The following is a 25,732-nucleotide window of genomic DNA, read 5'->3' on the forward strand; positions in this document are numbered from 1 at the left end:
ACATCCTTTGACGTGCTCTGTGCGCTCAGCAAGGTTTGTCGCTACTGCAGGTCGATAGAAGGCTGCAGTCTCAGCCGTCCAGAGTCCATTGATAACACTGAAAAGTGTTAGGCATGCACGAATAGTGTTTTTTTTTGTTTAAAGTGAATTCGAAACAAATAGCAATTTCTTCGAATAATTTTCAAGCGAATATTTTTAATACTTCTGGCACATAAAAAAAGGTTGAACGGCACAATAATTTTCAGAATCGTGTTTTTTGAACACACAAGGCCATTACATGAAAAAAAGAGTGCATTGAAGTTTTGTTGCACTCACTGAAGCTGTGTAGACTTTCCACAAAAATGGCAATCGGAAATTGGGGGAGCTGACCTGCATGCAGTGCCAACGTGCCAAATGTTGCTCTTAATTGTGAATGAGCCGTCGTGCAGCTGTTGCTTTTGAATGGCAATTCCGTGACATCTACTAGACGTACACATTGTGCACCCAGTGCAATCCTGTGTCAAGCACCGGAAGGAGACACCCATCTTCATGTGTCTCATGCTAGCTCCCCTTCATGATCGCGCCGTCGTGCTTGTTTAGCGAATTTCACGAGGAGAAGAGCGGCTCTGGCAGCTGCAATCAGGTAAGACTCATTCCATGGAATTCAAGGGAGCTGCACACCGTCCAATTAGAAAGATTTAGCATAGCGTGAGCCGCTTCCGCGAGGAGTCGCTGCACATGCGCAGATCGCCCCGAGGACGCCATAAGGTGCTAGGTGCTGTCCGGCTGTTTTGCACGCCTGCCCCGTTGGGACCTGCCAGCGCGTGCACACTAGCGGCGCGCGGAAGCGCATCACACCATGCTAAATCGCTCTACTGATGCACGCCACCACATGCCAGTTATGGTGCATGTGCACCGCGAGTAGCATGGCCGCAGACACCTGGAAGGTACAGATCTAGGTGCTGTGCTTTCGCCTGCTCGTGTCTGTTGCTGCGAGCTTGTGTTTTTGCACACACTGGCTCCGGCATATGTGCAGGAGCGCAGGCAGGCGACGCGGAGTCGGGGCTTTGGTTGTGCGTGCACCACGGTGCGATCCTGGAGGAGGTACACTAAACCGAAACCACACGCAGGAAGAGTTCCAGAAACGTTATTCACTCGAGAGGAATAGTACTTCCGAGATTTCAAATACCAAACATCCGGATCGAATCGAATTATTGAATACTTTGGTATTCGACCATATATTCAAAATTATCGAATATTCACACATGCCTAAAAAACGTGTTTTCTCCAAGGCAATGAAGCTGATGAAAAAGAATAAATTCATGACTATTCCGCTCCGTAATCTGCGTGCTAAGTGGCCATCATAGAAAGAAGTATTTTTCCATCTCAATTTTTGTGTGTTGTTAAATTTACTGCAACTCTTATATCGAATTACACGTTATATCAAACTCACAGGCGTTTTTTGCGAGTTCGATATATGCGGGTTCGACTGTACTGCACTTTCAGCATGGATTTCTGTTGAGCCATCTGTAAAAATTCTGTATACTTTGTATATATTTCTTTCACTGCAAAGAATTCTTGTAATATGAGCTCCTGTGGTGCTTACTTTTTGTGAAAATGTGCTAATGTGAAGTCACAATCAAAGCTTGTTAATTTGAACATCATTAATTCGAATGTCTGGATAATTAAAACTGTACAACTGGGTCCATTCACGCTCCATTCGAGCCTGTGTTAAACATAATCTGTTAATTTGAACGTGAATGGGTTGTGCCACCGATAATTTTAACTACATGAATGGGTTGTGCCACCAATAATTTTAACTATGTGATGCCGTGCCTGGGTGGCCTGGGCACGCGGCAAACAAAGAAACGCTCCCGTGAAGCTGCGCTGCCTATCTGGAGATGTGGAGAAGGCAAAATTTACGTGTGAAGTGGCCGGGTAAACAGGAAAGGCGGCTTTCTATCCCCAGCCTGCTTGTAGGCGTTGATCTCAAAGGCTTTAGTAGTTTGCTGTGTTAGCTTTTACCGCTGAATGAAGGATGACATGATCAGCGACAAGATGCAGAGAATAAAAGGCATCGCAGCATCTCGAGTACCCTGGATCCAAAACCATGCGGTCATGCACGAAATCACGACATGCAAAAAACGAACCTATTCGAGCTCTGGCTGATGTTTGCTCCGCGTCTGTCTCAGTTTTCCAGTGCCCCTAGCACATGAATATAGTTGGAGACGTAGCGGACAACCAATGCGGTGTGCCACAACGTAGCAATTTAGAACTGTCGTCAGTCTGCGATAATTACTGTGCAAAATGCTTCAAGAGAAGATTGAAACCATGCGTGAAATTGACGCGGGCGCGTTATCGGAACAGGATGTTGCCAAAAAGCACAGCATGCTCATTGGTTTGGCAGTTTGCGACAAGGGCTGGGAAGGCTGGAAAACTGGGCAATGTAAGTACGTGCGGCATTCCCGACAACTTTGCTTTTTGACCTTAAAGGTCACTCAACCTCGTGACTCGCCAATGTAAATTTGCGAGGCAAGAAGCGCAATCGTTTTGGTCGGAAAGCAGCTGTCGCGGTCCGGCCGCACGCTGCTCGATTTCCCAGCCTTGCGACCATGCTCACAGCCAACTGCACGCCCTCTGCAGTGCGGTCCTCCACTGTGCAAGTTTGGCCGTACTGAACACCGCTTGCCTGTTCAGTTTCGAAGGTGAAGAGACCTTCAAATAAGTTCAGGCTTTCGAACAGGTGCTGGCTGTTGCATTCCAGGAAGAAAAGCCGAAGATGATGGAATACTTTACAACAATAAAATAGGGTAATCTCTCTACCAGACTGCTTCCCAAACGCAGTGTACTGCATATTCTGTTCACTTTCGTTAGTTCAAACATCGGTTAATTCGAACTGCGCCAGTGTCCCCGCAGAGTTCGAATTAACAAGCTTTTACTGTATACTGTATACTGCTTTTACTGTAAGGTTGTACCGTAGTGGCAGTGGATCGTGTCTTGAGAAAATGTTGGGCACGGCATCTGGCAGGTCTATCTCTAGGCATATCTCCTCACAGCATAAGCCTGATCGCTTGGGGTTTATTGCTGAAGAGCGTTCTGGATGAACACTTTGTGACTAAGCAGTACCAGAGATGTTTCACTAATGAACAGATATTTAGGACATAAGCACATGCAAGAGCAGTTCTTCTATTCTCCAGTGGAGGTTCATTTGTTATGCATAAAGGCTGGCTACTGGGGACATTCTGTATGCCCCACATGACACGATGCAGCCCTACTACAGGGCCCCTAAACACTTTCAGTAGGATGTTCTTGCTGAGCCATACACCATGCACCTGTAATCTAACGAAAAGCATACCATATAAGACACAGTTCATCGGAGCTCCATCTGTTTTGTGAGTACTTTTAGAACACTATGGGTTCGAGAAGCTTTCTTCTGTAAACCATTTATGTGAGGCAGAAATTTGAGTATCCTATCAAAAGTAATGCCTAAAAATTTGTGTTCTTGTTTTACTAATAGTTCAATTTCATTTATGTATAGAGTGGGGTCAGTCTGTAACCCTCTTTTGAGTAAGAACAGAACAGCCACTGTTTTTTGCGGGGAAAACTTAATCTCTTTCTGTCAGCCCAAGTAGCAAGTTTGTTTACTGTCAATTGTATTTCTGTCTTGCACTCTGATATACTGAAAGATGTGCACACAACTTGGAGGTCATCTACACATACTTAAAGCCCTTCGTTTTTCCCCAATTTTGCCTGATTATGCACCCCGAACACATTACTTAAACACTTGCTTAAACCCGGTTTCTCCCCGAAAATGCCTTTTCTAGGCAAGCACAAGGGAATGACAACCTTGTTATACACATATGTGAAAGGGCACAGACAACGTACCTTGTCCTGAACAAAGCTGAAGACGCCGCATGAAAATTAGCGGATAATCTGTGTATATTACAGAGAAGTGTTCATTCAATTCGTGACCTTAAACCTTTCCTATGCCTGTTATTCATGATGTCCCATACAAAGCCCTCTAGCTATGCCCTATTGTTTTGCACTGCTTTTGAACATCCACTGTTGTACTGCCATTTGGTGTAACGTTACAAAAGCAAAAGTGGCGCAGACTACCGTACTATGTTTGCCACAGAGAGGCCCAATCGCACTAGAGTACGGTGTGTTGCGTGAACTGCGTTCGCTTGACGAAGTGCCAGATAATTCCTCTCACGACAGTTCGTGTTTTGTGACCCTAAAATTTTCACGTGGTTCAGCCATCATGTAACACTGCAGTAACTAATAGACGTTTCTTGCAGCATTTTCGCAACAAGGTCAACCACTGCATCACCTTTCGTTACATGCAATTGAAAAACACACATGCTTCAATGAGGCCGCCTTGGGGAATGGAGAAACTCTGTGAAAAATTCCCTACTGGAAGTTCATTACATTTAGCTTTAACTGTAATTTTGCACACCACGAAAATGCAGTAATAAACGAAATAAGTAGCATAAAAACTTACCCCCAAACAAGATGTCAATGGATCTTCAGAAGAAAATAACTGAAAAATCAATAAACAAATAATAAAGCACCTCACATGATATTAAAAGGATAAAAGAATATGTTTTCTGAACTACGAATAATAGCTTTTAGTATGAATACAAGGAAAGCTGTCACAAGTGTGCTACACTAAGGCAAAACAGGGCAGAACTTTGAGGTATGTAGTGAAGGGACAGTCATGAGCATTCTGCTACAGACAATGCAGAAGGAAAAATACAATTTGGAACAACTACCTCACTCGATATCATAAAATCCTATTGCCACAGTGTTTTGAAGCAGGCTTTGTATACACAAAAAAAAAATTAATATGAAAGCATTTCAATTTTGCAGCATGCGTTCGAGGCTCTAAAAGAAGCCAGAAATAGCAGCTTTTGCTCAACATAAAAATGCCCCTCTGACTGAAAGCAGAAAAATCTGAATGTACCTCACAGCATACAAAAAGCACAACAAAAGTGTAAAAACTTGGAAGTATAGGTGAACACTGCCAAGAAAATAAGAATGCAACAAAGAGATTTTCAACTGCATGCAGCAGTAACATTACACATATTCATTCCCTGCCTTTCTTTGCAATTATTTCTTTCACAGCATCTGGCAGATACTTGCAGCCATAGCCTGTCTCCAGCTTGAGTCTAAATTCCTTGGGCGCTTTTAAGTCAGCAGTTTTTCAGCTTCACACTATGTATGGTGAACCATTTACAAAGCAATCCTGGGCATGCATTCTGCCTCACCCCCTTCCTTTCACTGGCGGTAGCCTTCTCACATGCAACTGAACATCGTCGCATGCAGTGTTTTTGACGGACATGCATGAAAATTTTCATCGTAAACTACTAAGAAAAGTAAAGAGAGAGAAGGAAAGTGCAGCGTCTACATCATGAACAGGCCTCAGCTACAGGAGAGTAGATTCTTTGCCCCAGATACGATAAAGAATTTACAGTGCTTTTAAAGCAGTGCGAGCTAGTAAAAATTGAGTAAAGTAGCAATAAGTAACACATAAAGTGAACATAAAGGTCAATTTAGAAAAAGTGCTAATTGAATAATTGAATGGAAATGCACCTAAAAATAATTCTGGAAGCACATCAGATGAAACGGCAAGGCTACTGTACCCACTACATCAACCAAGGTCAGGAATGATTTCGTGCATTAAAATATTGGCAGAGTGGAGTGTTTTAATCAGCTCTTCAGCCTGGATTTTCTCCAGAGGTAGAAAGTGGTGCCAATGAAGAAAGAGATGACCAGCGTGGCATGGGTGACATTGAAATATTAATATGCACATCACTACTGACTGACTACTACTTCAGGGCTTGAAATGTTTCAAAGAAAAGTGGCCCTGATGGCTTAAACGGCTTCCACGAGTATTGTGCCTTATCTCATGCACTATATCTGAAAGTACCTTTTGACAAGCTTTATATATATATAGTATTCGGGGGTCGTGGGTTCGGATCCCACCGGCGGCATGTGGTTGTTTTTTCTTCTGCTTTCCTAATCAATTAGCTTTAAGCGATAACATATTCAGTAATATTATAAATTGATCAACACCACAAAATAAATTAATTAAAAAATCCCCTGTGCCCCTTGGTTTCTGTGGCTGTTCGCTTCTCTCATATTTATAATGACCCCCTCATTCCCCTTCCCTTGTTTGCTTAATTGATAAAGACTATGTGCGGCATTCGCCCGTTTCGCCGCTGGGGCTCGCATCGAAAGAGGGCGCATGGATATTCGTGGGTGTCTGCGCGCACCGTGCGGGCGCGAAAATCGAGTATCATGGCAAGGTGCTCCCGCTTTGCCGTGCTCACTTGCCGCTGCTTTTCAAGTGTAGGCTCGCGCAGCGCTGAGATATGGCGGTTTACAAAGGCGAGGCTTTGCTTCTCTGTTCTAATTGCACTTCTCATGCATAGTTGTTCCAAAAGCGTGGTTTAAAATTTTTTCATTTCGCTTTAAGGCGGAAGCTTTAATGGCCCATTACGAGAAATGGCCCATTACGAGTGATGATATTGCGCGACAGTGATGCTATTCGGAGGTTCCGAAGCGGAGTCTGGCGCGTGCAGCGTCATCACTGCTGAGGCAGAGATGGTGTGCCCAAAACATTACTCGGAAGAACTTGGCAAATATCACTGCGACCGCCATGGCAAGTGACTTCTAAAAGATACGCAGTTGCAGCCCCATTAAGCGGAGAAAAAGCATCAGCAACAAGAGGATGGTGACGTGTGAGCTATAGTTGTGCCGAGATGAGACAATGCCACCAAGACCAGGTTGTGATGTTATATTTTTTTTACAGCTCAGCAGCTCTTTGAAAAGATGCAGTGCCGAACACTCCTGTTACAAGATCATCGTGTCTGGTACAAGCTGCATCATCATTCTCAATGATAAGGGGCAACCAAGTCTACACACGATCACGATGAACAGAAAGCGAAAAACAGAGGGAGAGGGCGGTGAGTTTGTTGCCGGGGTAATGGTTGCAGCACGGAACAGCCAACGAGGAAAAAAAGAATGCGCAATCTCGATTTTTCCCTGCTCTGAAATTGACTGCTAGGCGCCTTGGAACACAGGCCCGTCGATGCTCATGACCCTTCAAATCACGCTAGACTGTACCCTACTGCATTTCACGCAGTAGCATCATAGTACATTTTGCCATACTAGTTCCCATTCTGAGGCTAGCATTGGGAAGGAAAAACACTACCACCCCACCACACATCAGACAGGTGACCACACACTGAAGGTGCAGGAGTTTTCACATGAAGAAATTTATTTAGGCTGTCATTTTTATTCCTTGACTGGAATGCTTTACCTTCTCGTGTATTGTCCAATGACACGGCACTTTTTGTATCACATGATATTACAAAAATTTTTAGTAGGCAGCTTACGAACCGCTGACGTTGAAAATAAAAATAAAGCATGTGTCTGATCACAGGCAGAAACGTAGTGAAGTCAATGCAGTAGAAACACTGTCACAATGCCTTTTAAAGAAAAAGTGGTCACCGCACTGTGCCCTCGCTGGAACTAATGCAATCAACATTTTCCTCAATGTTTTTCTTTGCCAGAATTCAATACAGCGAACTATACACTGGGCGCAGAATGTAGCCCAGAAATTACACTAGTACACGTGGCTAATTACAGGTGCATGGTTTATAATGCATGCACTGCCAGGAGTTTCACACCGCAGACACAAAGATATTTAGTGCGTGTAGAAAAACAGGATTTATTACTCTGAAATGAAAATCACTGCCGTTTTGAAAATCATTTTTTTTTTTTTGTATCTGGTCTTTCATTACATTCATGGTTTCATTTTTTTCCCACTGTGCAGCATGTTAAGTCCTCCCTCGCATTTCATTCGTGTCACGTTACATTCTAGTAAATACGGTAATGCTGATAAATACTTCGACATGATCTGGTGAACAAAAGAACCAGTCTACCTTATGCACCTCAGAACTAACTGTGCATTAGCCAAGAACACAGTATACAAAGTGAGTTTTTTTTTACCTTCACAGATTTATTTTAAAAACTGTCAGTGCAGTCTGTTGAGCTGGATTGTACAGCAAGGTGGATATTATGTACCTCATATGGATCAATAATTAGACAAATAATTAACTTAAATTAAACAGTAAACTTTAATTTTTGATAGTTTAGAAGAACTTCTTGTTGGGCGAGTTGGTGCATTGCTTTGAAGAACCACGTTGCGCTATAAAAAAAAAAAGACAGCCACAGGAAAAAGCCAAGGAGACAGAAAGAGCGCAAACTATCAACTGAGTTTATTTGTGTGAAAGTGCCTTATATAGTCAGAATCACAGCAAAAGAACAAGGGGAATGAGAGAGGGGGGTACAGCCAATCAACTCCTGGTCAACAACAGGTGCGCAGAAAATAGTTTTCCTTATTATACAGTTTGACAGAAGTGTCGCTTACACATTTATCACCGTTTTCTTTTATGTGATTCTGACTATATAAGGCACTTTCACACAAATAAACTCAGTTGATAGTTTGCGCTCTTTCTGTCTCCTTGGCTTTTTCCTGTGGCTGTCTTTTTTATAGCGCAACGTGGTTCTTCAAATTTAATTTTTGACTTTAGGCGGCAGTTTATGCTGTAAAATTGATGGCCATCAACACTGAAGGTGAGCCCTATTTTTAAATTTTTCTTAACTGGCAATGTGGTTTGAAATATTGAACATCAAAAATAGCCACTCGAACGCTAATTGAGTTGCCTTTCCTGCATTCTAGATTTACAAAATGGCATCCCTCGCACTTCTTATGCATCAAATACAGGCGCCGTTGGTGTATTTGATGATGTAGAAGTAGTTACCTTGCTTTCGGTGACGATACCATGCACAGCATCGCTAGTCTATAATTAGGTAACGCGGAAGAGCCAACTTGACAAGCTTTCAAATGCATATTTTTGACGTTTGATATTTCGAGCCACATTGCCGATTAAGAAAATTCAAAAACAGGGCTCATCTTCAATTTCACAATATAACTTTGCCCCCTAAAATCTGAAACAAAAAGTTTATCAGTTAATTTAAAGGAGCCCTGAGACATAGAAAAAGCATGAGGTCTTTATTCTTTGTATGCAGAGTAAGGGGCATTGTGGCTGCTGAATGCCCAAAAAGATCGCCGAAATCGTAGTATTTAATATTTTAAACTTCTCCAGAAAGGCTCGTTTCAAGCCGATGGTGTGGCAACGCAGCGGCCATTTTCGGCAGCGGAAATGAGGTAGCATCCAGATTGGGCGCTGCCTCTCTGATTGGTTGTGCGTCCAGTTTGCATATTGTTCCTTTACACTCATGATATGGATCCAAAATATTATGTCTCCGAGTGCTCGAAGCTTTTTGCATGCCACAAAAACTAGAAAGAAGCAGTGACAGCAAACAAAAACTAATATGAATAACGCTAGGGGCGACACTTTCCATTCTGCTTCAAACCTTTGTGGGGGCGAGCACTGTTCAAACCACACCAAGGAGGCAGCGAAAAAAAAAGCCAGTCGACAAACCTTCCCAAAAATGTAAAGAGAAAGGCCGGACAGGAGAAGGGAGACGAGTTTAGTGGGAAGGGGGGGGGGGGAGACGCTGTCAAAATACGCGGCCATGGGCTGCCCCGACAAAGCAACAATTGCATGCAAGCTTCTTCTGCGTGTGCGCTAGGCGCGGTCCTGATTGGTGAAGCCCAATATAAGTACTGGGTGAGTGAAATGGGTGAGTGAAACGCATTTTCGTCTCATGCTTTTATTTCGAATTTTCAAAGTGCAATAACTTTTGTTTGCGTGCTCAGATTTCAATAATTCTTTTTGCTCTGGTCTCAGGAACACATGATAAATCAATTTAATGATATCAATCGGTACCGAGGAAAACATCGCAGTGCACCTTTAAGTTAATTAATTATCTCAATTATTCATCTATATAAGGAACATGTCCGCCTTGCTGTACGATCCAGCTCAATAGACAACACTGACGTCCCTCTCACAGTTTTTAAAATAATATTCCGTAAAGGTTAAAAAAATCATGTATAGTGTCACTGTGACTACAGCAGTTTTCTCGCTCATCTACCTTTGAGGGTCCTGGGAGAAGCGCTGCCCAGTCAGGACATACCCCCATCAGTGTGGAAGTGTCCAAGTTGAGCCCTCCAGCCATCAGCTGGTCTTGAAGCCAATCCAAGTCACAATCAGTGGATTCCAAGTGCTCTGCAAAAACCCTGCATTCGTAATACACAAGTCAAGTCATGCTGCACAAGAATGAGTTACTGTATTTACTCGCATAATTTGCGCACTTTTTTTTATATTACGGGGGGAAGAGGGGATCAAAGGCAACTTTTCTATTTTTCGACTTCGAGTGATGAAATTTGGCAGACTGGCTCAAAACAGCATCAAACAATCAGATATAAAGTTTCACAATGACATCTCCAGTATGTTCCCTTTTAACATTGTTTATATGTTGTCCCCATGTTGCTTGCTCGTGGAAAGGGTAGCATGACAAAAAAAACAGGCTACAGGTCTGTAAATGCTCTGAATATTTACTGAGAAGTGTGGTGTAAGTCAAGACTTGCTTAATTTTTTTTTAACTCTGCTCTTTTTTTTTTTTTATAAAGGACACAATATGCACCTTCTCTTTATGTTTAGAATGTACAATGCTCTAATTACCATGTAATAAAAACGTGAGCCTAAATGTAAATCTGAGACTGTCTCGATGCAGACCACATTTCAGTGATCACAACAAAACAAACGGGGAAAAATCCATGCACCCATTGCTGTGCTATGCTTTCCACGAACAAGGCATTAAGCTCAAAACAAACTTTCGAGAAAACAAGCCTGAAAGTTCTAAGCTAGCACACACTGTCTATGTGTAGATGCCAACAAATAAATTTATTTGGAGCATTTAAACTTTATTTTTGGGTGAAATATTTCAGTACAACATAGAAACAGTGTTGGAGATGCCAAAAGTTGTAATTTTCAAAAAACGACTTTTTTCGCAATTTTTGAAATCTGATCCCCACATCCCCCATCAAAGCTTCAAAAAATGGTGCGCAAATTAGGCAAAGATTTTGAAAACACTGCTGCCTATACGTTGGCCCCCCAACTCGCACCCCTTGCTGGCCCCCGCAAAAAATTTGACTCTAAATATAAGATGCATACCCCTCCTGACCCGCCCCTTGTTATGTACTAGTTCCCCATGAAATAGATGAGGGCTCATATGCATATGCAGCTTGGAGCAATAACTGTGTAACAATACAATTGCAAAGCCAGCAATCAGAGGCGAATGCAGATGAAAGGCAATAAAACGGCGCCTCTCGCAAGCGGCCCGGCTCACTAACGGCAAACCAAACAGCAAACGGTCGTGTAGTTTTGGATTTGTCTAGAAAAGCAACCACCAGCATGAGTGACCCGGGAAAACGGCACGCAATTCGTCGCCTCACCGCTCACACCTTACACAGCCACACATGGTGACGCGATAGCAAAGATATTCCAAAGCCTGCTTTATACGCACCCGCGTGCATGCTGGCGGCCTGGCACAGCAGGGAGCATAAAATATGCGAGTAAAAGTTTTTTTTTTTTTTATAAACCCTGGTGATAAATTAGGGGTGAGCAAATTATGTAAGTAAATACAGTATATTCCTGCGTTTACTTTATTCTGACATGCCTGTTGCACTCCTGGTGTGCTATATACATCAAATAAAAACAATGAAAAAAAATTGCACAATAAAATGCAAGAAAGCTGAATTTAGGAAGTAAGAGTGCAGCCATTTCAGAATAGAAAATCCTGTTCAACGACAAAAAAAATGCACAAATGCCTTACGATACCTTGAACGAACTCTAAAAAGGTGAGTTAACACATTAGCACCACCGTGGGCGCAGAACGACCGAACACTCTGAACATGACAGCAATGCCCTCCTTAAGCGTTACCACTAGTCAGATGCTTTGCACGCAGGCAGGACGAGACCTCAGTGATATGTCACCTCGTGTGGGACTGCCCAGGAGAGGAGAGTAGCCATCAGCAGCAGCGTCCACAGCTTGGACACTGACATATGAAGCCTGGATGAAGCCGCGCGGGTGGCGTAGCGAGACACTGGATGTGCTGTGGCGCTTCGTATATGAGGCGGCCGCAGCTGGCCACTATTAATCCCTCAATCCTTCACTCTTAATGCTCTGCGGCCTGGGGCCATCCCACAATTAAGGTACTTGAATTGTTCACACATTTGACAGGTCAATTATGCTGCTGTGAACATCTCAATCAAGTTACAGTGAAAGTTCCAGTACTGTATTGCATGTAACTTTTGAGGATGAAATTAAAAATCAGTGTACTTTCTCAAGCATGCTGGGCACACTTATATATATATATAGAGACTAAAAGAAGATTAAAAAAAATGAATGCGATGATGTAAGCAAACGCCACTTGGAGAACGAAAGCATCATTTCACATGATGCATCTTACAATGAGAAAGTACTAATGAAAACACAGTTAAAAATATGGCCCCAGGAATGCAGTACCATTCTGCGCAACAAAACGAAACGTCTCAACTTAACAGCACACACTAAACAAAACTACAAGAAACAACACCTGCAAATAACACTAAGTTCTCGTTTGAATGTTCGTATTTTTTCATAACTGAGCAAAACATAAGCTGTAAAAGTACCTTGCACAGAGGTCAGCAACTGTCTTCTTAACCCCCTAGCGAACTTCAACGAGCCCGGCCCATCATAAGCAAACTCATTTCTGGCTCTTGGCGAGTCCAGCTTGTCGTGTGTCTCCTGGCACCCTGTGCTCGATTTAAAGGGGGCTCTACAAAGGGCTCTAATAAAGTTGCGTTATGCCTGGGATATTAAAGCACGCCGAATACTGTCCAGCAAGAATTTTTTTTAGTGCACTTTCCAGAAGCTGAGTAATCTAGTCAAAATTTTAATTTCAGCATCTTCACGCTTTTCCCTCTCTTCTCGTCACTTTTTGCACGCTGGAAGGTCGGCGCTCCTCCGCCAGCCCCACATCTGGGGGAAAACCTTCCTGATCCGCCGGATCTACAGGGCTTACTGGCCGCAGCCATGGTAGCTGCATGACGACTCGAAGAATCTAACCAATGGCCATCTCTCAACTTGTATACGCAGGCGCGAGCGACGGAGAAGGGTGTGAGCATGCAAAAGTCGCCGGGAAGGGCTCACCAGCTTTCACACGTCATTGTGGGTTCTCTGCTGCACATAGAAGAGTATTATTTGGCTCAGGTGTTCATAACAACACAATGCAGTAATTGAGCGAGTTAATGTGCTCTCCTTGGAAGGTGTTTCAGAGCCCCTTTAAGGCAAATAGGGCTCGCCCAAAGTAATCTTTTGGTTTGCTGACAGATGACAGCACGGGAACTAAATTACCATTTTGGTACTATTTTTCAAAAAAAAAAATCTGTCCATTAAGGGGTTAACATTATTTATGTGAAAGTCCGGATGATATCCATGAACCTTATAATCAAGCTCTCAGAACATACACAAACTTCTCCACTTACTTGGTGGTCCCAACAGCCTTGTCCTGCAATGCCACCTGCATTTCTGGGCTAACTGGTGCAGCTGCTATGTCCTCCTTATGCTTTGGGCTCTCCTCTGAAGCAAGGTCGCTCGCAGGTACAGTCAGGTCTAATGGAGAGGCAGGCTCTGATGCTGCAGAGTCGTCGACAAACATGGGAATGTCTTCTAGCATGACACAGCTGCTCAGCAGGTCTGAGGTACCGTTGGCCGCACGCCTCTCACCAAGCAGTGTTGGCTCTTCATCACCAATCAAATTGGATGACGTGAAAGCCTATTAAGAGAAAAATGACAAAAGCATGCTGGCCACCACACCCACAAGCCCAAGCAAAAAAATCCTGACACACGCTAACAGAAGCAGAATGACTCCGATGACTGATTAACAGTTCAACAAAATACCTTCAGGATAGTGTGACCATACTCAACCTGCTGTTGGGTAAAAAGTTCAGCAAACACTCTTTGCACACTGAAGATGCTGTTGAACCAGACATGTTAAATATGAAACAAATTTGCTACGGACAGGACTGTGCTGGTTATCGCATAAAATGCCTGCCGTCCTTCCAGAATGCAGACACACATCTCCCTAAGTGCGTGCCTAAGAACTAATGCTGGACACAAAGATGCACTTTCTGAAGGAAAGTGCATGCTGGTGCTCAGCATTAGTTTTTGTAGTGCTAGTTGGAATGGTGACATACAGTGCACCAGTGCACAGGCTGGAGTGTTTGCTGCGCACGGAAGCATGCCACACATAAAAAATGCTGCCCAAAGCATTGTGCACAAGAAAACACATTAATGGGCACACAGTAACTTCCATGGACGGTGCACACAGCAACTCAATCACAACATACTGCTGTTAGCAGTTAGCATTCATTTCCTCTGTTTGCAACTGCTGCTCATCTGTTTGGCACCAGTAAGAAGATCTGATCCTTTGATATCTATGTGGCCGCTCACCGCACATGTGGTAATCACATGGTGAGTGACCATGTCTAGCTAGCTAACTGGCTAGGAGAGAAGGCCTTGGCCTTCTTGCAGGGGGAGTGCAAGTAGAGCCAACTAGACGGCTTACATGGATTCCAATTGAGCTGATGAAATGGACTTCAGGCCCCAGGAAGCACCACGAGCACAAGGGCCTGCTGCACATTCACGTTGTTCCATGGACAGATGGCTCACTGGTCCCAAAATGCAGCTCAAAAAGGAAAAGCTAGCCACATGCTCCTGCCACTTTCTGGTGCAGTTATGACGCCTAGAAGGGGGAGGTGGTTGCGCTAGCAGCAGCACTGTGCAGCAAGCAATCATGAAAGTGGTGGTGGCACAGCACTCAGACTGGTCCACTTGCTTGATTGTAGCAGCTGTTTCCTATCCATTTCTGGTGTGTGGTCTGTGCAGGAAATTCGGAACATGTTGGCAGAACCAGTGCTCTTTAAACACGCATGGCATTTTGTACTTTTAAAATTTTGTGGGTGACACAGCCAGTAACCTAACATCCAATATGAGAACCACTATGTGCCAACATCTGATCAAGCAAGAATTTGTAGGACAAAGGAAGGTCTAGGGCTTCAGATTAGATATCCAACGTCTATAAGATAGTCAAGCTCCAAATGAATGTTTCTTTTGTTAATGCCGGTTCCATAGAGATGGAGTTTTATCAGCATTAGTTACACATTTCCATTAGGTGGAGCCTTTGAAGTTTGCCTGGAGAGAGGCAGTTTGCCAAGAGCAAGAACTATAATGGCAAGGGTGGTCATTTCTCTATAAGATGTTGGCCTTAATTTTCCAAAAGTACATACTTTCTGATAAAGACACGAGGACAAAAGGTACTTGTAGTCTTCTTGTTATAGCGTTAAAATGCTTAGCTTGTTTTGATCCCAATTTTCTTTTCAAGTACACCATTACACTACCAGCGGTTATGAAATTTTTTAGAGGCCACAGTCCTCCGTAGTTAACATAATGTCATCTACAGTAAACCTTCATTCAGTCAAATTACCATGTCTCGAAATGTTGGTTAAGTCAAAAGTTTTAACCCTTTCACTGTCACGGACGTACCGGTACGTTTTTGCGCTTCCCCCCCACAGTGTCACTGACGTACCGGTACGTATCTATCGTGCGTTCAAAATTTCGCGCTTGAGCGCAAAGCTGACGCTCTTGGACTAGCTGCGCCATCTGTTGAATCTTACTACAAGTTCGTATTTTCGCCCCTTACTGTTTTGGTACGTGTATTGAAGAGTACGGAGCGACTGCCATCCCACCCCTCCCTCTTAGCTGAGTGGCGCGGTCGCTCCCCGTTCGCCGGATCATGACCACGCGCGCGTGTGGTTATGGGTCCAAGGGTTGTTCTGCCATCTGCCGCTGTTTTGCAGGTTTTTATTTTTCTTCTGTCCGCGTGTGAGCTACGGCACTTTAAGTTCAAGGGCGCGCGCCGTTGCCACTCCGAGAGTCAAAGAGACTGACACATGACTCGATCGCTGCTTTCGCTCTCTTGTCGCACCCTCGTTTGCGGCTGGCAGCAGCAAAAGCAAAGCCCCTCAACTTTGTTTTAGCCTTTTTCCATCTCCCTCTCTCACCTTTATTACACAGCGTCCCATTTCTCTCCGTTTTGCGGGCCACTGAAAGCACACCCCCGCTGCGCGCGCGGTTACTTTCGGATATGGCTGACCGGGCGGGACCTTTCTCTGCGCATTGGAGCGGTGGCTCTTCAGATTCTAAATACGAGCGGATTCGGACTCTGACAGCGTCTCATCCGAGGAAGAGGCGAGTTCCGCATCGTCAGATTCTGACGTTGAAATGGCGGGACCATCATCCCGGAAGTGTGCGACACTGGGGGTGCGTCACGGGCAGAAACACCCGACAGCGAAAGGGTTAAACACCATGGAGTATAAATATGTGTTGAGTGCTGATTGTATCAAAAGGTTTACATGACAAAGTTTGGATATCTTGAAATCTAGCTCGTGACTAAGAAGAATAAAAAAACAAGAACCACCAACAAGTAGTTTATGCAGCCTGCAGGCCAAGCCCATTAACCATGCTGCAACATGCACCCTTTGCTATCATTATGTACCACTCTTTACCTTGCACCATTCTGGCCCTGGCTTCATGTGATGTGAGGGCACAGTCCATTTCCCAGGGCAATGATGGCCACGCAGACCATCATAGGGGATGTGGGAAGGAGCGAGTGATCTTTTCTTTCTTGCTTGCTTATTTTGCTAACATTGTTATAGCTGAGAAATCTAGTTTGGCTGCAGACAGCCAAATCTGTTTAATGCACCAAGAAATCTTGTAGGACCAAGAAAGTAATTAAGCTGAAGCAAACTAGGCATAGCTATGAAATTGTCCAACCATGAAAAGCCAAAGCTGTTCATATGGAGAAAACATCTGCAATGCCGGACAAAACTGTTTGGTACACAAGCGTTGCTCAGCACTGTGCAAAGTGGGCAAAGCTGGACGAAAGTCTCCCCTGCTTTCAGTTTAACCCTTTCGGCCCTGGATTTTTTATTTCGGTCGTAGATTTTTTTGCTCCGCGTTTTTACCATGCCTAAGGCCCCATAACCACGCAGTAAAAATTTAAAGCTCGTGGTGCGAGTACTAACTGATTTAGAGGTATGGTGTCAAAATCGTACATCAGGGCTCAATGGGTGTAAAATGCGAAAGGGACCGTTTTGGTAATCGCAACTGACAAGAAAGAAATGAACGCAAAAATTTTTTATTTTGCTGTGTGGAGACCTCTAAAGAAGCTTTTTTTTTATTTTGTAAGGGATAGATGGATTTTGCAGTTGCCACAAAAGACGCCGCTCGCTCCTGTTTACCCTGAGTTTTGCATCAGCTCCTAATTTTTTTTTTTTTTTGCTGACACGCTTGTATTCCAGCTTGTGTACGTCACATCAACACTACAGACGTTAAAAACTTGCCTAGCCTTCCTGGAAGGCGACTAGTGACACGATCAAGGCTTTCCTCGAATCTGTAACGCCCTCCTCTATCGAGCTTTATGAAGCGCTTCCATCAGACCCAGCGCGGAGCTGTGCACATCTAAGTTCTAAGCTTGTGGAAACATAATGCATCTGGTTTGCATCTGTTTTCAAACCAGCTGTTTGCTATGGAAGAATTCATAAAGCGGAATCTCGTCCTGTCTGTCTCTTCAGCGAATGCTGTTTTCTACAGGTGACAATAAATTCCTTCTCATCCATAGGCTTATGCGTTGAGGATACCTCTCGGCCAGGGAGAAAGCAGAAGCTGTTTATGATCACACCAAATACGCTTTCTCAAGAAAACATAGCCAAACACTCTGCATTGATCCTAGCGTAGAGGGTGCGCCACAAGTGCTGAACGAGCGGTGGTGCGCGAGTTGCAGTGTGAATACCCCGGTCGCTTCTTGCAGCTCAGAGTCGATGCTCACAGGAGGAGAGCGGCAAAAAAATGGAATAAAAGCGCTAGGCGTGCATTAATTCTCGCTATTCCTATGGTCCCGTTGCTGTTCGCTGACATCCGCATCGTCATTTCTAGGCTCGATCCAAATATTCACCTTGTATGATACCGAAACTTTCTTTCTTCCAATTTATCAAAAAGATAATTTTATTCGTTCTTCCATTTTCTGCGATGAACATTCATGTCAGCAGTCCAAAAAGGCCATTGGTATAAGTGCGTCCGCAAAAACGCTAGCAGATTCTCTTCTACAAAGATCACCTATCATCACTCAATGGCCACCGCTGGCAACCGTTGAGCCCTGATGGTGTCAAAATCGTACATGTCAAAAATGTGTTGAAACGCAGCGTCTACGCATTCAACAATATTTACGATGGGTATGTGAGCTTGGATAGGCGTTTCACACAGCATATAAAAATCTGAGCGCAGAAGAACGAATGGTTAGTGAGATACAAATCTACAAATTTGCTACTTCTCGGCTTCTTCACTCCATGCCTCCCATGATGCTGCTTCTTCTTCCTTAGACTGCACAGCTCAATTGAAGGGCCTGAACAGCGATGCCAATAGCAGCAGGGATCCCTAAGGAACTACTGTATTAAAATTTAGCAGTATTTTCATCTCTTACTGAGGCGTGAACGGAATATTTGTGCTGTGGTGTCAATTGACACCGCCAGGGCCGAAAGGGTTAAGTTCACAAAGATCCTGGAAGTGATTTGCTGTCATCTACCTTCTTGCTTACTGGCCCGTGACCTTGAAACACATACTGCAGTCTCATGTAACTAGTTGGATCTCGCAGATGCCATGACAAGGAAGGCCAGCCTCGATATATGAAACACCAATATAACAAATTAGTGACTATATATAGGGGTTGGATTTATCGATTTAAACCGAAAAAAAAAAAAAGATTAAAGTGCGCGCAATTCACTTTTCGAAATTTCGTTTTTAGCTTGCAAGGCATAGCTAGCTGGCAGCTGAATGCGAGTTACACTCACTTAAAGTTGAAAATAACTAAGTGGGCAAGCAGGCACATTACGCGGCGATGGTATTGTAGGATAAGCAGCGCAGTTGTACGATCTGAGGTATTCCTCCACTGGCCTACATGCCTCTGCAGACCGGTAAGCGTCATCTCCTCGCTGTCTTCTAGCTAAGCACTATTTCTTCACTATCACCTACTTAAAGCAGTTGGTCGGTTAATTTGGTTAATCAAATGCATGTAGGCAATGAAACCACGAATGGGCACCACAAAAAAGTATGTTTTGGCTACCATGACGGTTGAGTTGCAGTCCCATCAGCACGCAGACCACATGATGGCTCGCCCTCGCGCTCAACGCAGCGTGACAACTCAACGACAATATATCAACCAAGATCTTAGAAGTAAACTTCCGCTTCCGTTTTGTCTTCACTTAACTTCAGTTACTCTTTTAATGGGGCCAGCAATTTTTCTACAAAACATAGCTCCAAGTACTACCATTTGCACATTAATTACAGGTAAATAAATGTTCAGGATGGCAACAATACAGACATAGACATTACATGGCTTTTGACCAGACAGAACTGCTAGATTAAGTCACCGAAAAAAGTCGGTATTTCATTTGCTGAAAATAATGACTGAAAAAAAAACCAAAAGTAGCGCCCTGAAATAAAAACCGAAAAAGTCCGCCAAATTTTCAAAAAACAACCACGGAAAAGTCCAACCCCTAACTATAGATAGTAGTGTTGCAAAATATTTTTACCAAGAACATGCAATTTTCACTCCCTATACCGAATGTGGTTGAACATAAAATGGATATATAACTCCACAAGGCTAAGATGTGCCCACTCAATGGGCAGGTGGCACGCTTCACCACGTCGCACAAGTGGCCGGTGGTAGTATCAACCAATACGCGATTAACCATGGTACAGCCTTTGTCAAAAATATACAGCCCAAGGGTTCTGCTTCTGAGCCCTGCATCGTGGCTCATATTGCGTTCTCAGTGGCCCTGGTATCTTGAATTCAGGAGGAACTGGCTTCCTAAACCCTCCAAAACTTAGGACTGCCAAGTTTGCTCAAGAGGCTCACTACACAGCTTAGAAGCAAACCCCTTGCGCTGTATATTTCTGACAAAAGCTGTACAAATCTGCAGTGTCGTGCACTTCCTGCACTTGTCCACTCATGTCCATTTCCTGCCATGCTTCACTGTAAGGTAATGAGAACCCACCTGGCCAAGGCTGAAATGAAGCTAAAAATCAGATAGCAACGCCTCCCATTCTGCTTGCTTCCGAAGGATCAGCAGCCATGAACTACTGAGTAGATATACACAAGCGAGCATAAGTGTGCATAATGTTAAATTCGAAACAAAAGGAGTACCTTTGTCAGCTGTAATGCATCAGACTTACTATCAGGTCTAGCAGTGACGTATTTTGTATAGTGAGCTACTTTGCTTCAAGCACTACTGACTCATGTTTCTGCTCTATAGCACGATATAAGAAAGCAAACTGGACGTTGACATTTGCCAATCTTCATGAGAAGAGGATGTAAAAAGACTCTGATCACCAACATTGTTGAGCCAAAGGTGGCATGCAATGCGGCAGCAATGATGGTGCTACAGTGAAAGCTCGTTAATTCGACCCCCGTTAATTCGACAAATCGGATAATTCGACGCGCGCGCGAGGTCCCTACAATTATACATAGGAGTCTATGGGGCGAAACTCTCGTTAATTCGAACAAATTCTGCCGTGCGTCGGTTAATTCGACTTCACTCCGCAGCCCGCCAAGCCGGTGTGCCGAGAGCAAAAAGAAAAAAACACTGCCATGAGCGGCGCTACTGTACGGCTGATAGGCCATCCCTATGGTCATATCATCCATCCACCCGTCCATCCATCCGAGGAAGCGGCGTCTTTTTTTTTTTGTGCTTTGTTGTGTCGCAGCAGTCGCTATCACGGTTATTTACGGCGCCTTTTTTGGTAAATGCGCACTTTGTCAGCGTGTTTACTGCGCTACTTGTTGTTGCTGTTTTGTTGCGACTGAGAGAAGGGTGAAAGGAAATCGCAAGGGATTGCCTACTGGCTCAGCCACCACCGCTGCCATGTGCAGATAGAGGAGAGTTAAAAGATCAGAGAAAAAGATAGAGAAAAGATAAGACACCCGTCCACAGTCCCCGTGCAGATAAGAGGAGAGTTAAAAGATCAGAGGAAAGATAAGACGCGCGTCCCAGCAACAACGCCGTCCCCGCGGACGCTGGTTGAAAAAACAGATAAGCGGGGAGCAGCGCTCCGTTCACCTCCTCCCCGCGCTGCTTTCCGGTGGGTAGCGCGCAGGGCCTGCGCGCCGCCTCGCCTTCGTGTCCTGTCAGCTGACCGAGGATGAAATAATTGAAGTGACAGGCGCTGACAACGACGACGATTTACGATTGTGAGCAGTTGCACCAAATGCCGAAGTGCACGGTGAAAGAAGCCGCAGAAGCCTTGTCCGTGCGGGAGGACTTCTGTGAACAAATCCCTGACGGCGCGTGTGCCGCGGAGCACCTGGCAGCTGTTAGGGCTATCGTAGTCGCTCAAATTCGCTCGAAAAAGCGGACGGTGATTACAGATTTCCTTGCCAACTAAAGGTATACGTCCTGTTGCGGCAAACATTGTTTTTTGTTGTTCATTCGATAATTCGACATTCGGATAATTCGACAATTTTTCGCGGTCCCGTCAGTGTCGAATTAACGAGCTTTTACTGTATAATGCAAAAACTTGGTTTGTAGGTTTGTAGGGGTTTAATCTCCCAAAGCGACTCAGGCTATGAGGGACGCCGTAGTGAAGGGCTCCGGAAATTTCGACCTCCTGGGGTTCTTTAACGTGCACTGACATCGCACAGCACACGGGCCTCTAGAATTTCACCTCCATCAAAATTCGATCACCGCGATCGGGACAGAACCCGCGTCTTTTGCGTCAGCAGCCAAGCGCCATAACTGCTGAGCATCTGCGGCGGCTATAATGCAAAAGCGGGACTGTGCAGCCAATGTGCATGTTGCATAGTGGCTGTGCTTGGAATATTGCAAATGACCCTTAACTGGACAACTTGACAATTGACACAAAGCTAAGAGCCTTCTTAAGCTTTATAAGATGTTTGACTCTTTGGTGTAATGAGGTCTCAATTAGCCTTCATTATTTGATAGAGGATGTCCCATGCTGCTTCTTACATAGTGCTCTTAAAATAAGCAGAGAATAAGATGAAAAACGCTACCTCATAACTCACAGAATTTGAAGGGGTGGTCTGCTTGACAGCTGAAGCAGCAGGAGTTGCAGCCTGCGCAGTTTCAACAGTTGGCGCTGCCAGGCTCTTGGACGAAGCAGCAGATGGTTCCTTTGGACTATGCTCAGATGAATTCACGATGACTTCTTCAATGTCACATGGCACCAAATATGAACTGCAGCAAGCCAAAGGCACTTGACTTTAGTTTTTTAACGTGTACATATTTAAAAGTGCACCAGTTCATGCAAAAATGTGCGCATAACTTATTTTCTCATCGAACACAACAAAAAGAAAAGAACATAAGTGGAAAACTTTAAAAAGTGGTAGCTGGCATATCGGTGGTAGAAGCAATTTTGAAGCTATCTTTGTGTTTAAGACGGGTCAAATAGTGTGAATTGTAGCAAAAGGGCCCTTGATAAATTCTGCACACAGGAGCAGTGGGCAGCTGCAGGTTAAAGGGCAACTGAAACGGTTTTAGAATTCGATGAGCTTAAGGTTGCCGAATGTGCAAAATGTGCAGGTAAAGCCTTCGAAATCGTTTTGCATTTGAAATGGTGGCGTAATCGCCGAATAAAGTCGTCGTCGGCGTTCAGCTTCTCTGAAGTGCACAGCGACTGGCAGAGGCCCCGATAATGACATCACGTATGATGGCACTACGTTTCCAGCGAAGAAACGGTTATTCCATGGGAGAAAACCGATGCCATCGAAGGTGAAGGAGTTTCCTCGCACTCCTCCAACGTAGTCAGGAGAAGCCTAAAGATCATCGCGGTTTTAATCGATGATTATGTCGCCATTTTAACTGCTAGTGCAAAATTACTTTGCATACTTTATCTAGAAGCTTGATAGATACGAATTCTTGAATAACCTCGAATTCTGAAAAAACTGTTTCAGCTTCCCTTTAAGTGTGAGAAGGAGAGCTCAAGAATGGTATGGCATGTGCGCTCTAATGTCTGAAAGCTGCACGTGGGCTATGAGACACACCCTGGTGGAGGGCTCCGGATTAATTCAGGCCACCTGGTGTTCCTTAACATGCACCGACATCGTGTTTCTTGAATTTTTCCTCCATCGAGATACAGCCACCGCAGCCAGGATTCAATCTGGCATCCTTGGTCTCAGCAGCCAAACACCAGAGAAGAGAAGCTTTTTGAGGAAAAGAAGGGCAGGTTGAGTCCCAGAACCTCACAGTTGCTGAACAAGGCACGTAGGGGCAAGTATGAAGGCTGTGAAAGATATAAATGCAGATCTAAGGAACGTCAAACACATTCGGATAGCTGGAAGCCAAAGGCAGTTGCAGGCAATTAAATAGATGTGATACACATGCATACAAGGTGCACAGAAGCACTCACAAAACACACACCCACGCCAACTTAAAAGGATTCACAGGATGTTGACAGGGCCAATTCTTTGGCATTCTGAAAATTGTGTGTGTTAATAACTGGGCACATCATGTGAGTTGCTAACAAAACCTGCAGGTTATCAAATGCATTGGAAAAAGAGATATACAGCAGGATTCTAATTCATGCAGCTGTGATAAAGCTGAAGTTGCTTGATCGTGATGTCTTGTTAAGTTCAGTCTACATGCTCCTCATTCAGTTCCAAACAAATTCTTCTAGAAATATGCTGCAGTAGAGCAACCTTGTGGGCTATTTGGTTCATTTCAACAAAAAGGTAAGAATGTGCAGATAAGATAGGACAGGTGACATAGAAACGAAAATGACACCACTGGCGCAGACTTCCAACTGTCTATTCACAAGTGAAAGCACATGCTATTTAAGCACGAAACTGAAGTGCTCAGCCACCTTTGTCGTTCACACAAGAACTGATGAAAGATAGCACACAGTGATCATATTGTTTTCTTTGGGAAACAAAAAAAAACACGCAAAAAAAACTAAATTGCATCGTTGTGTGAAGCCAGATTATACAATTGGGCAATATGACAGCACCTGGCTAGAAGCTTCATGCCAAAGCAAAGAATTAAAACAAGAATCGAAACTGACAATCAACCTGATTAAAGGTGAGGGCAAAAATGAAATGTGGAGAGTAAATGCAGATGGTAGAATGGAAGACAGCAATCAACAAAATGAAGGCGATGGTGATAGGATAAAAGCATGGTAAGAAGTATGTAAAAACAGGCATGACAGGATGAAAACAACCAGGAACAAGTTTATAGGTGAATATTAAAACCAGACAAAAGAGTAAATTTCCGGCCCTGAAAAACAATTTATAGTCAAGCATAGGACATTAAAGACATCAGAAAATTATAAGTGGCCTTCTAAGAAAGCGAGTTCATTCAGTGAAAGTAAAATAGACAGATTGCTGACACATTTTTTACTCGTTTTCATATTGTGAAAATATCCGACGACCTGCCTTTCTGTCTTGTCTTTCGATCTGAACAAAAAAGCTATGCTACAAGACTGAAGTGCAAGGCACTTTTTTCTTACCATTGCCTTCCTAATTCTTACAATGGTGTGCTAGGTGACCTGCAGAGTTGTTCTTTATTGACAAACTGCGTTCACATGCCATTACTCTGCAACGTACCACCAGCCACAGGTAAGGGGAATTTCGTACACAAGACCTGAATCTCACTTCGTAAACTTTTTCGCGTGATTTGTGGAACACTGCAGCCTGCTTTTCTTTTCTCTGAACACCAAAGGGCACATGCAACTCAGTTCACACAGGGCTGAGAACACCATCCTGACACCATATCAATTCGCCACTTTTTTGATGCTGGCATCACCTGTAGCGGTTTTAACGCAATAGCGTTAAGAGCCCCCATTCTCCAGAAAATCCGGCGCCGGCATTGTCGGCGTTGTGAGCGAAAAATCGAGAGCATGGCTCTGACCAGAGAGCCACCTAGGTCACGTGATCTTGCGGTGGAATCACAACCTGCCCACAGCATAGTGAGCAAACTGCCCACCGTGGTAGCTAGGTGCCAGTTGAATTAATGATCGGTCGCTCCGGAAGAGCAACATAGGTCGCACAAGGCCCAACGCTGGGAGCACCTGCCATCGCATGGCAGTGGCATATCGCTTAACTGCTGCACCACTATGCCACGAGGAGTATGAGGTCTACCAGGGATCTATGAATAGTTATCCCATTACGCTTAGTGTCCCCTCCAATTTTTTTACTAGCACTCTCATTCTCCTTTTTGCGGTCTTTCAACTTCTGTAATTAACTTTCACATGATGCAGTGATCAGATGGGGAGGGTAACCAACTGAATGAAAGCACTGAATATGTTGGGTGAAGCTTGCCTCTTTGGCATGATGGAGCTCGCTAGGAGCTTTTGCATGAAGCTCCTAGCAAAATGCTGTCAGATTGCTTAGTTGTTTATTCTGGCCTCCCACAACAATGAGATTTAGTTTGTTGCGTGTTTTAGTGTGAAAGCACTACTTCACAAGGTCTAACTGGCTCACCGAGTTTATGTGAAGCTTGACCTCGAGGGTGACCTCAGCCAAACCATAAATAAATAAAATAAGTATTGCCGCAACTGGGATTCAAACCTGTGGCAGCGCAAACACTTCACTGGCCACTACATGAAAGTACTATGCTATCACCGCAGCCAATTATGCGTCGTGTTAAACTGCAACACAGTGCAACAC

The 25,732-nt window shown here is 44.1% G+C and overlaps 1 protein-coding gene across 3 annotated transcripts in view; it reads right to left on the bottom strand.

Annotated features, from left to right (window-relative positions):
* LOC149351081 (uncharacterized) overlaps window positions 1–25,732 on the bottom strand; it is a 48,496-nt gene that overhangs the window by 5,891 nt on the left and 16,873 nt on the right. Inside the window, exons 6-9 of one of the 3 annotated variants that reach the window (XM_089580304.1) lie at window positions 22,136–22,307; window positions 13,485–13,774; window positions 10,048–10,192; window positions 4,481–4,519 (exon numbers count right to left, since the gene is read on the bottom strand). In XM_089580304.1, the coding sequence (XP_089436430.1) occupies window positions 4,481–4,519; window positions 10,048–10,192; window positions 13,485–13,774; window positions 22,136–22,307 (646 nt within the window). Of the gene's footprint in view, window positions 1–4,480; window positions 4,520–10,047; window positions 10,193–13,484; window positions 13,775–22,123; window positions 22,308–25,732 lie in introns of all 3 variants that reach the window. The other 2 variants (XM_089580303.1, XM_089580305.1) reach the window with 2 other exon arrangements.

The sequence above is a fragment of the Amblyomma mixtum genome, chromosome 3 (assembly GCF_055824585.1).
Source record: "Amblyomma mixtum isolate Tamu chromosome 3, ASM5582458v1, whole genome shotgun sequence".
Taxonomy (NCBI): domain Eukaryota; kingdom Metazoa; phylum Arthropoda; class Arachnida; order Ixodida; family Ixodidae; genus Amblyomma; species Amblyomma mixtum.